This window comes from Apaloderma vittatum, unplaced genomic scaffold (genome assembly GCF_000703405.1).
Source record: "Apaloderma vittatum isolate BGI_N311 unplaced genomic scaffold, ASM70340v1 scaffold42619, whole genome shotgun sequence".
Taxonomy (NCBI): Eukaryota; Metazoa; Chordata; class Aves; order Trogoniformes; family Trogonidae; genus Apaloderma; species Apaloderma vittatum.
Window position 1 is genome coordinate 4,170 of NW_009734332.1, and position 13,249 is coordinate 17,418.

The 13,249-nt window shown below is 50.1% G+C and overlaps 1 protein-coding gene across 1 annotated transcript in view; it reads right to left on the bottom strand.

The window, feature by feature from the left end:
• Positions 1–268: 268 nt before the first annotated feature.
• Positions 269–13,249, bottom strand: part of FLT4 (fms-related tyrosine kinase 4) — a 27,855-nt gene continuing 14,874 nt past the window's right edge. Inside the window, 18 exon segments of the mRNA XM_009876204.1 lie at positions 269–911; positions 2,278–2,363; positions 3,149–3,269; positions 3,938–4,077; positions 5,018–5,123; positions 5,584–5,683; positions 6,042–6,153; positions 6,577–6,699; positions 7,039–7,133; positions 7,705–7,852; positions 8,131–8,219; positions 8,449–8,562; positions 10,063–10,167; positions 10,975–11,110; positions 11,411–11,517; positions 11,786–11,917; positions 12,558–12,704; positions 12,954–13,249. The exon segment at positions 12,954–13,249 is cut by the window's right edge and continues 12 nt beyond it. Coding sequence (XP_009874506.1) covers positions 692–911; positions 2,278–2,363; positions 3,149–3,269; positions 3,938–4,077; positions 5,018–5,123; positions 5,584–5,683; positions 6,042–6,153; positions 6,577–6,699; positions 7,039–7,133; positions 7,705–7,852; positions 8,131–8,219; positions 8,449–8,562; positions 10,063–10,167; positions 10,975–11,110; positions 11,411–11,517; positions 11,786–11,917; positions 12,558–12,704; positions 12,954–13,249 — 2,377 coding nt within the window. The 3' untranslated portion in view covers positions 269–691.

The following is a 13,249-nucleotide window of genomic DNA, read 5'->3' on the forward strand; positions in this document are numbered from 1 at the left end:
GGCTAAAATAATCCTGGTGATTGACAGATTTCCCCCCAGCAGAGATGAAAAGGGTGTGGGTGTTGCTTGCAGAGGAGATGGAGAGGCTGGCACCTACCCAGAATGAACAGTGTGCATGAATATTTACAAAGATCTCTTGGGATCTCTCCATACACATCTTTAAAACGTCCTGCTCTTGCTGCTAATACCACTAGGGATTTCTTTTCTTTGATTCTGCTCCACAGCTCAGTCGCTGACTTCATGAGGAGAGGAGGAAGCAATCCAAGGAAAAACATTCAGCCTGCGCACCAGGAAGAAACTTGAGACTAAGACAGATCTATTTATATCTGACCTGAAACGGGCTTTCTGAATGGGAAGCTGATCTGAGTGGAGGCTGGATGCTCGGCAGAAGGTGCTGTAGTGCTGAACACAGGCACCCAGTCCCTGGCAGAATGCATCTGTCTGAGCCGTAGGAGTGAAGAAACCCAAGGAATCAGTGAGGTGTTCTGCTCTCTCCAGTCCCAGCATGGGGAAGCTGCAGCTGGAGGTGCTTCATGGGCCATGGTGCTGTGGGCCCAAGGACATTGGTGTTCCCCATCCGTTCGGGGTAGGTTCCCTGCTGGCGTTGGGCATAGGTTGAAGGAGAAGCTCTGAGTGACGCGCCTGGAGGGTGAGAGGATGCCTTGGCAGGTGCCTCCAGGGCCTGATGCCATTAGTACTGCTCAGAGAAGAAGGAAGCATGGAGAGTGGGGGGACTGGCCCCCTCTCCAGGTGGGGTGCAGCTGCCGTCCTCAGAGTGTTCTGACAGCTCCCCGTATTCACTGTTGTAAAAAGTCTGCCCTCCGACTTGGGACCCGTACAACGGCCGACATCTGCCCCGCAGGTCTGACTGGTCCCCTGGAAGCTCCGCAGTTCGGCTGGGCCCTTTACTGCTGTGAGGGAGAGAGACACAGAAGATCAGTCTGAGCAATCCTGGAAAGCCTCTGTCCTGCTTAGAGAAATCCCAGCTTCAGAAAACATCTTCTGCTAATGCACAGGGAAGAGGCAGGGTCAGGAATGGACCTACACCTCAGTTTCAAAGCACAACACCAGGCCGTGCTCTAAACCTAAGCACAGCCCATATGTTTTGTGAAAAATCTGTGCATGACCCCATGACAGAGTTATTTCAGCTCTTCTAGATACCTTTGGGGAGCCCAGCGAAGGGTTGGGACTGCAGTGATCAGGGAGAGTCAAGAGACATTGTCTCAATTGCTTCTAGATCTGGCAGGAGTAACAGAAACTGATACAAACCAACAGCTAGGAAACAGGAAAGGAAACAAAAGAAGATGATGAAGTTGATGGGGGGGAACCCTCAATTCAACACCTGCCAATACCAGGTGGCTGGCAAGAAGTCACAAAAGCAAGGGCAGGGACACATTTAAGGAGAAGTTTAAGGGCAGTGTTTTCCAGGAGATGGGATGCCAGGTAGTCCATGGTGTAGGAGATGATGGGGACATGCCTTAGGGTAAAGAGGACAAGGACAAGAAGAAGGAGACAATCTGATACAACAGCAGAGAGACCAGAGGGCTATGGCTAAGGGAAGAGACAATGACCAGTCTCATCTGATGTTGGGAGGCAGAGGAGGAGAGGAAGAGGCTTGGGACTCGCCTTGTCTACACATGAGCTGACATGGCTCGCTCAACACACTGTCACGGAGACTAGATCCCAGCCTGCTCTAGCACCAAGAAGAGATGAGATGGACAGGCTCTCTCCCATTTTCCAAGCCTGGGGCAAGGCCATAACCATCCATAACATCCTCAGCCTTGAGAGTACCAGCTCAACCTGCTAGGCTCAGTACCAGCATGTGGGAAGTCCTACGGCCCATTCCATCCCTGCAGTGCCGCATCAGCGCCCTGCACCACATGGCTCAGGGCTGGGGCAGGGAGGTGGCAGCCACATAATTTCCATCCATCCCGCCTGCCGCTGCTTGAACAAGCCCTGACACGTTTCACCAGAAAATGTCAATAAGCATTAAGAGTCTTATTAACACTGTCACTCCACTGTGCCTCATTATCTTAACGGACACGTTTTCATTGAATGGGCACAGTTTATTTTTTTAAACCCTAGGAAGCAGCAGGCTGGTCTGTTCTCTGTGTGTTTCATCTCTTGTTAATGTGTGCATGGACTTATCTGGCTCCAGGCCCACAGCCCTGCTGAGAGCCTCAACAGGTTTACCCTATGGGGAGACACCAAGAGCTGCCACCTGATCTCACTGCATTTGGCAGCAGGGACGTCTGAGCAGCTAGACTTAAGGAGTACCTGAATCCACCTTCTTTTCTGTGTCGGTTTTCTATCCTCTCAAATTCCTCAGATGCCAGAACCATCCCACTGTCTGTCTGATTGTCCTGGAAGGAAGCAACAGGAGTTATCAGTAACATCCCTGTCGATTTATCAGAGTGGGAAGGGAAGAGGAGTCATTCAGGAGATGAGATCATGTGTATCTGTGACAGGGAAAAAGGAGTAGGGCCACTTTACCAAAATGCTCTATGGTCTTGCTGGAACCGATTTACTCAGGTGTGTTTTTCCTAAAAACAGTATATACAAAGGTAGGAATGTGTGTGCAGTTCAGTGCCACTTTTGGGGTAAAAAAGAGTGCTCCCTTCCCAGAAGATGTATTACCTTCAAATCTGTGAGAGGTGAGATTTTCCTCTGAGTTTAAGGGAGTGACTTAAGTTTTGCCACTAGAGGAGCTATAAGTCCCAGCCCAGTTCAGAGAGGCCAGGAGGGCTCCTACTGCACACTGCTGTGTAGGTCAAGATAGGAGAGGTGTAGACAAGCACTCAGGATTTACCTAGTCCTGGCTGGATTTCAGCATACTTAACCAGGCCATGTTTACAAATTTGAAAAAGGTGAAGAGCAAGGTCTCCTCTGAGGTCCCTTACGGTCCTTGCTTGCAGATCTAAGCTCCCTATTTCAAGATCAGGCAGTACGAGCTGTGCTGTGGAGAACCCCCTATGTGCCAGGTGGAGAAATGAATGTGCATAGGACTGGACGGACTGAACAGGAACGACACAGACAGACTGACGTTAGATAGGAGAGATCTTCCTTGCACGACCTTAACAGTAAAGGTATCAGGAAACAGCTGAACATTCCTTTGTCCCCTGCTCGACCCCACTCAGATGCCACTCACCGGGTGTGCCTTGTACATTGTATGTGTCATGGGAAACTCTTCAAATGTCTTTATCCTCGATGGACACCTGATGTGATTTCCTCCCGTCAAACAACCCGGGAACGAGACACAGTTGTAGTATCTGCTGACAGAAGCACACTGTGTTCAGTAAAATGAACAGAGTCAGTGTCCTGAATAAACAGGACCTGAACGCAATCACCTCTCCTCCATGCAACCAAAATGTGAAGAGGGTCGCACGACCCAAATGGTGGATTTGGGGATGGGAATGGGGTCACCTTAGGCTTCTTCTACTTCTCCAGTGGGGAGCACCCAAACTTCCTGATTGCATCAGGCTCTGATTGCCTCTCCATTTCAGATAAACAGGATAATGTGATACAGATCCCAGGCACCACACTGTCACAGCTCCTTGGAGATGAGAAGCCTAGGCCTAATTGTTTGGGCTAGTTAGAAATGGATACGATGAAGCTTCTGCATTAGCAGAAGGGCAAAGACTCAGCTGACATCTTTCCTCAACTACCTGATGGGTCATGATGCCTCTAGTGGGAGGTGATGCTCTGGCGGTGTAGCTGGAGGCAGGAGAAGGAATGTCACGGGACAACATGTCAAGGGCTCTTTCTTATCAGCAAAGGAAAGTGATTTTGCTTTTATAAGCAAGACGCTATGGCCTAAATGCTTGGATCACACCTGATCACCTGGGATTTTTCCAACTTCTTACTACAGGGTTCACTTCGTACCCTTCAGGCTCCTGGCTGCCTGCTGGGCTCTCTGCCCTTTTCAGAGGGGATTCACCTTGCTGCTAGGCTGTGGCAGCGTATCCTCATGTCAAAGTCCTCTTCATCAGAGTTTTGCTGGGCAGAAGAAGGCACCTGGGAGAAACCATCATCTTCTGAGCTGTGAGAGTCGTTCAGCGGGATGTAATCCTTCCCTTCCTGGTAAGAAGAACAGTGAGTGGCCTTACAAGAAGGGGAGGGCTTTCCTACAAGAAAGGGCTCTATGAGCAGAAACTGTCAGAGCTGAGCTGGAAAATTTCTGGTTTATCTGTTTTGTTGGTCTGGGTCAAAATATCTGGCTGGAGATTTCTCTGCCCTCTGTATTAAGTAGCTACAAGTTTTGCAGGTTCATGGATATGTGTGTGAGCAGGAAAAAAAAAAACAAACAGTCCAAAGACACCTACAGTTCTCTAGCCTACATGGACAGAGCACTGCACTCCAGGGGCACAGCATTGTGGCTTAGTCGGGCCTGTGATGGGATCCAGTGCTGAAAGGTTAAAATCAAGGATGTCAGTATGAGACTGTACTCACATTTAAGCATTTGGCTATCATCCCATGAAATGTAACATCAAGGAAATATTAAAAGCAGAGCTGCACACTCAGCACAGTTAAAAAGTCCTGGTGAGCTACTGCATGGCAGTGATTAGTAATAGTTTCACAGAAGTTTGTATATCTGACTGCTGTAATGGGGCTGTTTGGTTCACATGGCCCTGACATTTAGATCTGAGGATACAGTTTCAGAAACCCTGGTGAAGTCTTGGTTTTCATTATGGAGGCGTGTGGGAGGCAGGAAGGCAAGGGCCTTGACTCAGCTGAAAAAATTCAAATAATCATCTGGGGCTTAGGATGGAAATACTGGAATGACAACTGAGAGGGCATCCACCCTGCACAGAGTGGAGTTACGTTAGGATGCAGTGAGAGGGATACTGCAGAAATGAGCCCTCCCCTCCAGTAGGTCTGGGAAACAGATCTTTCTGATCCAGGAAACCTTGTGTTATCCCTTGGCCTGTGGAAAACTATTGCATTTGCAAGTGAGTCAGAGGAGGGCACAGCAAGGGAGCTAGTCTGGAGCTGAGCAGGGCCACAGAGAGGTTTTCACCTGCTGGACGTTTTCTTGAAGAAGGTTCCCCAGTATCTCCACCAGGTCAGAGAAAGTTGGTCTCTCCTTGGGATCACCGTGCCAGCAGCTCAGCATTATACGGTAACTGCCAAGAAGAAATGCTGGTTTTATGCCACGAAAACCCCCTCCTACCCCACTCTGCAGCTCCCACCCACCTGGTGCCCTCTGAGACAGGCAGACCTGTGAAGGAAACCTTGGCACTGCCCAGCCATGTGGACCTACTGGAAGTGGGTTGGTTTATTATGCACTAAATATAAAGATGCACAAGGAGCTAACGATATCCCTCAGAGCGGGAAAGCACATTGCTCACTTACAGACTCATCCCAGCATCGGTACGCAAGGGTACCTAGAGATCTCTCATCTGAACCCGTGTGGCAGCTGCCTGGAGTGAAGGATGTGTTTGCTCATCTCCCACCATGGCTGAAAGGTCTTTGCATCCCACTGAGGGGCTTGTCCTGCTCTATGCTGGGATCTAGCAGGTTTCTACTACCCCACAGTGGGCTCTGCTCTGACCAGTGCTGGGATCTGTGGGGTTTCTGACTCACATTTCTGCTGTGGCGTACTCTGGAGCTCTCATCCTGGTACCATCTTTGAGCCTCTGGCAGAACTCCTCGTTGATCTGGACTCCAGGGTATGGAGATGCCCCTAAAGAAAGTTCGAAGAGGTTTGGGAACATTAAATACGCCATCAAAAACAGTCCTTCTGAGACTAGCATTCCTCCCAAAACACTTGGAAATGTGGTCACTTCTCATACAGAATCCAAGTTCAGGCTCCTCTGCCTCAGTGAGTTGGAGGCCACCTCTGCATGCCTGTTCCCTGTCACCCTGTTGGTGGGTGGATTTGGTCTCTGTATTTTTTTTGCCTACACCAACATCTCTTCCCATCACTCTTTAGACATACTTCAGAGCATCAGGACCTTCTGCACAGGCGTACCCATCAAGCTGCTATGTGGGAAGAAAGGTCCTACCTTCCTCAGCAGCGCGTGACTCTCATTAGCACTCACCTAGCGAGAAGATTTCCCAGAGGAGGACTCCAAAGGACCACACGTCACTCTGAGTAGTGTAGACCTTGTCAAAGATGCTCTCTGGAGCCATCCACTTCAGCGGGAGACGGGCCTGCAGGAGGGAGAGGCAAGGCACAAGCCTTCAGTCAGGGATGTGTCCCAGAATAGCCTTTCTTGTAGTAATGGGATAAAAGGAATGAAAGGAAACCAGAGTCAACAGCCCTGCTCCTCTCTCCTTGGAGAGATGGAGGTTTGGATAGGCCAGAGGAAGGGATGGAGACACTGAAAGGGGAAGGAAAGAGTATAAAGGCAGAAGAGTAAGTTAATGACAGACTGAGGGGCAGAAGGAAAGAGACAGAGGTCTGATGACAGAGGAGGAGGAGGACCATTGGGCCATTGCTTCCTGGTCCCAGTCACACAAGTGGCTCCACTCCTCCTTTTCCATCTTTTCCTCAGTTTATTACAGCCCCAGAGTAGTTTATGAACAACCTTAAGGGAGCCTAATCTGTATAGGGTTTGAGAAGAAGACACTCACGCTGCCTTTCCTGACATAGTCGGGGTCCTTGTAGATGTCCCGGGCCAGGCCAAAGTCACAGATCTTGACCACGTTGTTCTCTGACAGCAGGATATTTCGAGCTGCCAGGTCTCTGTGGATGCACTGAGAGCACAGGAAGAGGAAGAGACAAAATCAGAGGGACTGTAACCACCATCAGAAAGTGCAGAGCACCTTCCTCCCTTCACGAACCTCAGCTGTGATGGGGGAGTGGTGGAGGTAGGAAGGAGCTAAAGATAAAAATTTCAGAGGGATGTAGTTAAGGAGAGGATGAAATGCAAGAGAACTAAGTTCCCATCTTTGTGCACACAGAGCTGCCTCAGACTTTTTGAGTGAAGCAGATCACTGAATCTCTGTGCGTTACCCATGAAGTGGCTGTAGGCAAGCCTTCTCTTGGCGGGCATGCACAAAAGAAGAGGGAGGCAAAAGAAAGGGTGAACTGACCTTTCGGGATGCCAGGAACTCCATGCCACGTGCTACCTGGAAGCTGTAGCAGATCAGGTCTTCCATAGTCAAGGGACTTTGCCACAAGTCATCCACTGTCCAGGAGTACAAGAAAACGATTAGACAGTGAGCAGTCTCTTGTGCTCCTTGCCTCTCTCCAGGACTGCGGGATACAGCCAGCCCCTTGGTGAGATACAGCTAGTCCTCAGTGCTGACTGGAGTAACCAGCTCCCCTCTAAGATATCCTGCTTAGGTAGCAGAAAGCACAGGGTGGGAACCTGCTCAAATGTGAGGAGAGTGAGCCCAGCCTCCAGCACACATAAGTCAGAGTTGTGGGTAACAGGCCTGGAAGGGACTTTGAAGGTCAGTTCATAATTCCTGTTCTAGGAAGGACTTACTGAGATCCTCCTCAATTCTCCTTTCTTTAGGCTAAAAAAATCAAAGGGCATTTAATCCTCCCCTGTGGGTTTTGAGAGTCTATTACAAGAGACAACAGATGACTGCAATAACGCTGTTCAGGGAACCGACATGCAACAGTGGAGTGATTCGCTCTAAAGCTGAGTCCCAGCTGCCCACTGTCATGCCCTACCCATTCCCCAGGTTAGCCAAGTCTGGAATTTCTTTGGTGAGCCTGCTGAGGAGCTGCTGTCAAGGATGGGTTATTACCTTCCTGGATCGGCTGCGCTGTCTGGCTCTTGTGCATCAGAAAACGGTTGAAGATGGCACTGTCACTTGTCCCAGAACGACTCCTCCTGTCTGCTCTCGCTGCCTCCACGATGGACTGCACCTGAATACGCAGCCTGGGAGACTTCTCCTGGCAAGGAAACCAAAACAAAAACCTTAGCAGGCAACAGACACTGTACCCTCTGCACCCATGAGCTACACCCTCTTGCCCTTCTCTTAGGCTGTTGTTGTGGTATGGAAGCACCTCTGCCTCAATGCAGAAGTGCACATGAATCAAGGTCTCTGTGTCAAGTTTACCTGCTGCTAGACAGAAGGTGTATTTTTCCCATTGTCAGATCACATTCCAGGCTACACAACTTTCTTCCCTAGCCAGGGGACAGGTCCCTAGGGGCAAAGGAAGCTACTTACCCTGTAAGGACTGAATCCTTCCCGCTTGGTCCTCAGGTAGTTGGAGAGATTTCCATACTTGCAGAACTCAACAATAACCATGAGTGGACCTGGTGAGAAGAAACCAGAGGTCAAGGGAGGAGGTAAGAGCTTGGAGTGGTCAGAATTTGCCCCAACTCATGTTACATGCAGTCCTGCTGAGCTGTGGCACCTGTTCTAAGAGCTCAAAGAGACACTGATAACATCCCCTGCGATCACACACGTGGGCAGCAGAAAGGGCCCAGAGGATGAGCACTCATCTCTGGGAGCAGGCACAGCCTGTTGCCCTGGGATATTTACCATTAGGTTTGGTACAGGCACCCAGCAAATTCACCACGTTGAGGTGATTCCCGATGTGAATGAGGATCTTCAGTTCTGACATCAGTGCCTTGTGCTCGCTTGCAGTAGCTCCCTCTGGAAACACACAGACCACGTCAGGATGCCTCCTCACAGCTTTGCACTCCCCCTCGCCATCATTCTCTTAGCAGAGTGTTAGTGTGAGTCTTGCTGAGGAGGCTGTGACCAACAAAGCCTTGGTACGTTTTGTTATTGCTTGTTTCCATAAGAAATGTCAGAGCCTTGTCTGGAGATCCCAGGATCCCTGCTATAATACGTAGATGCAGGGAGCCAGGGCAAAGGAGAACACAACCTGTGCCCAACTGATTTCTCCCTGTGATAGTTGTGCAGGGAGAAAGATCACCTAAGGCTTAGGTACAGATGCACATGTTTGAATCTCTGCCCTTTTGGCCTCCAGAGATAATGAGCCATAAAACAATTTGAAGGAAAATTAGAAACAAAAGGCATCTGAGTCTTTTGATCGTGACTGAAGATAGAAGCTCTCTCAGCTCAAACCCAGAATATCTTTCTATGATTCCTCTCCAACAGCAAACAGAGTGCTGTGCCCTTGCCAGCTCTCTGTACTGCATCTTCTCTCCAAGCGCCTAATTCAAATTAACTCTTGATCCTCTGTCTTACCCTCAGGGTGTGTTCTCTGTTTTTTTGTGCCTTTCTCGTACTTCTTGGCTCCCCATATGCATTTTACCTTACTTGAGAGTTTGTAAATTTAGTCTTAGAGAAAGAAGTAGCTCTGAGCTTCAGCTGATGGGCCAGGTGAGAGCCATGCTTCAAAGGACTGGAAAGGAACCTTGCGGAGCCAGGCTTCCCCCTGCAATTGCTGTGCAGATCATCTGTATGCTTGCAGTGGCAAGTACTGCTGAGATAAACCACGACTTGGTTTCCATATACAGGCCACTGCTAACCAGAGACTGCCTCGGGGTTTTGTTGAGTGCCAAATTACAAAATAATGTTCTGGATGGCTGTCTGAAAGCGTGGCTATAAAACTGTAAAATCTTCCTCTGAATTGACCAGGCTTTAGGTGCAAAGCCAGTTTAACCCTCAAGAGCTAGGTAAGAGCTGCAACCTGCCTCCTTACCCAGCTTCGAACATGAAATATAGGCACATTTAGAAGAAGGCAACTAGCAGCAACGATTCCTTCAGTGACCTGCCAAAGAGGGTCTCTGGATTTCCTTTGAGACAGATTTCATTCTTTGCCTTTGCAGACAGCTAAATTTCCTTGAAAGCCAAGTTCACCAAGTCCCTTCTGCCTGCTCTGCCACTTGCCTCCCAGTGCAGCTAAATGGGGCTAGAACATCCACAAGGGGAGGCCAAGAAGATCAACTGTGCTGAGGCCAAGGAAGCCATAAATTAAAAGGCTGGTTCCATACCCTATCCCCTGGTTCAGGGCTGTCTCACGTAGAGGCACTCAGGTGTGCTTGTGGGAGACAAAACTTTTTCCAGGGCCTTAACAAATGCCTTATGTGGAAGACAGGCATTTACAGGGAGGACGTTCCCCGACAGGTGCCTCATTTTTTGCTGTCTATGCAGGCTGTGCATTCTGCTTCACTGTCCACATACCTTTCAGCATTTTGACTGCTACGGTCTCACAGCTGTTACTTTTATTGATCCCAAATGCTGATGCTTCCACCACCTTCCCAAAGGCACCGTGACCCAGGACTTTACCTGTGGGCAAGGAGAGAGGCAGCGTGAAGGAAGGCAGGTGCAGCACAGGCAGAATGGAATGAGAAAAACAAAAATCCCAACAGGAAGCCATGGGAAGAAGAAAGAAAAAACGTCACAAAGGAAAAGGAAGAAGTGGGATGTGTGCCCTTCCCAGGTGGCTACTTGCTCAATCAATGAGAATAAGAGAAAGCATGATGGGAGGAATTGAGACAGAGCTGGCACAGACAAAGCAAAGGAAGGAAATGGCTCTGCACAAGTGAGGGGTTGTTTGTTACCCTCGAGCAGAGTGTTTGAGAAGGGTAAATGTGACACCTTGCAGCAGAGCAGCCAGGGCTAATGCCACTGCTCCATGCTTCAAAGGTAGTCTGAAGCCCTTTTAACCCTCTCAGAGAGAGGGAAGAGACTGCAGGTGGGTGTTTCAGCATGAGGAGGATAATGGATGCGGTCCTGGTCCTGAACTCAGGATACCTGCCATGGACTGGGCTGTTTTGTCTAGATTGCCACTTGAAAAACGTTAAGGATGTGTTTTAAAGCATGCCCAGAGGTTTTCAGGTCTCAGTGATGCTTGTGTGGGTGCACTGGGAGAATCATACACAGTCAGAACCAAAGAGATTTCCCAGGCACAGATGGCTTTAGGAACAGTCTCCGAAGAAGACGGGAAGTCTGAGGCAGAAAGAAGTCATTAAATATGCAGAGGTGTGTAAGAAACCTGAAGGGTGACTTTGAAGGGCTAGTAGGAGCCCTTTCAAGACATTTTCAAGGAAATTTGGCTGCAGGGCACTGTGGCAGGGAGGGAGGCTGGCTCACCTAGGCGCAGACGGTCTCGTGGGAACTCCCACTTGCTGGAATCATAGGGCAGATACTCGCACTGCTCCTCCAAGGGTACCTCACCAGGGTCCATGATGATGGAGAGGTAGCCCGTCTTGATGTCTGCATGGGCAGGCTGGAGGAATCAGACAACACAAAGGGTGAGGAGATGCCCTCCCTGCATTGGGTACTGACTCCCAGAGGGCATTTGGTTCTTTTGCCTGCCTTGACCTGCTTCCCCCTCACAAAAGCCATTCCCTGTCATCTCCTTTACCACAGCCCTTGTGCCCCCTGTCCTTGGCGGTAAAAGTGCTTGAAGCAGCACTTAATCACCTCCTTTTAGCAGGTTCTGTCATACAGTCCCACATCATAGCAACGGTCTTGCCCCAAGTCCCCTAAGCCACCTTGGACACCTTAGACAGACACAGTCACATACCCTTTTGATGTTACAGAAGATGAGGATAAGGAGGATCCAGAAGAAAACAGCGATAACCCCAGTCCCAATCAGGATGACAATCTCCACATTGGTCCTGTCATCAGATCCTGTGGGACAGGAGGAAAACTGTAGCTTCAGAAATTCCCATGCATGTCCCAGCTCAGCTGTCCCTTGTGGGGAGATTAGGGAGGTGTGTTTGTCTGAGCTAAATGTGCTCTGGACTACAGATCCTCCTGTGAGAGCCCCATGCCACCAGCAAGTCCAAGGGGCTTTCCCCGCCTCCTACTGCCTGGTGTCACAGGGAAGAGGCACGGGACCTTGGCCTCACTCCTACTTCCCTCCCTTCATCCCCAGGAGTGTTGCTGCTTCTAGTACCTTCCACAGAGACACTGGCCGAGGAGTTCACACAGCCCTTAGCGTTGCAGACGCTGCACAGGTAGAGCCCAGCATCCTCTTCCCTCACCCTCTGAATGCTCAGCCTCTGGTTGAAGTCTGCCAGGTCGATCCCTGTAAGGCATGGAGAGTTGCAGTGGTCACACACAGAGAAGGGGGATTAGTGTACTGGGCTCATTCAGGCTCAAAATAAGGCTCATACTTTTTGGCTTGCTCATTTTACATGGCAGAATGAAATTGTACCAGCTGGTAGAGGCTCTCTTCTGTGGCCCCCCCTGGAGGGAGCTTCCCCAGGCAGTGTATGAAGGGGATGAAACTACCACAGATAATGCTGGAGATGATGCCCAGGCAGTCCAGCTGGTGTGTCAAGCTCTGCCTCAGACCTGTTTCTTTCCCTCTGCAATGTGCCTGGATCCTTCCTATGTTACTTCCATGGGATCTGGGTTTGTCACTATATGAGCAGAGATGCCAGGCACTGGGCTGGGAGTAAGAAGATGAATGATTTCTCTCTCTCTGCTCTCCAGCTGAATGTGCATATGCACAGGCAGTGCTGAGCCACGCCCCAGGGCATAGACTTGGCCAGTCAAGTCATCTGCATCAAACTGTGACAGAACATGATTAAAACTAGAGTTCAGCCAATTCAGAGAATGGGTGCCTTTGCTCGGGCACAGCAACCACCAGAACCCAGCTGTGTTCGGCTCACAAGCTGCCGGACGTGATGCCCTGCCTTTAATTCACCCCAAGCCCACTGTACCTGACACTTCTTCCACCAGTTTCTCGTCTTTGTACCAGCTGATTTCAGGAACATGGTTGCCATCCACCTTACAGCGCATCTCTATGGAGTCGCTGACGTTCACCAAAATGTCTGTCAGGTTCTGCTTGAGGCGGGGGATCTCCAGGGCTGGAGAAGCAGCACAAAGAGGAGGAGGGGAAAACGGGAAACTGATTGATCAAGAGAACATCTGTGTTCCTGGGGGGCTTTGGGTCTCTGACCCCTGCTGAAGGGTGTCTTGAGAACCCAGGTGCCCTGCCTTTGCCACCTTGAGTTTAGCTTGCTTGCATGGCTTCCCCTGGGGATGGACTGGGAAGCCGATGGCAGCAAGAGCACCAGCTCTCCTCTGTCACTCCCGCCTGCCCTGTAGACCCTCACCCTGCACAGAGATGTATTTCTTGTGGCAGTGCTTCTCCCGGGTCTTCCTGTTCTGCACCTCACACACGTAGTCTCCCTCTTCACCCAGGGAGATGTTTGGGATGGTGAGCAGCAAGGTCGCATCGTTGGAGTCAGGCTGGAAGCGCAGCTCCCCCTGCATCTTGGTGGCATAGTGGTGAACATTCTTGCAGTCCAGCACGAGGGGATTGCCTTCCTCATCGTGGAGCTTGGAGAGGTTCAGCCGATACCACTGCAGGTTCTCGTAGGTGTAGTTGTCCGCATTGCAGCTCAGCTGT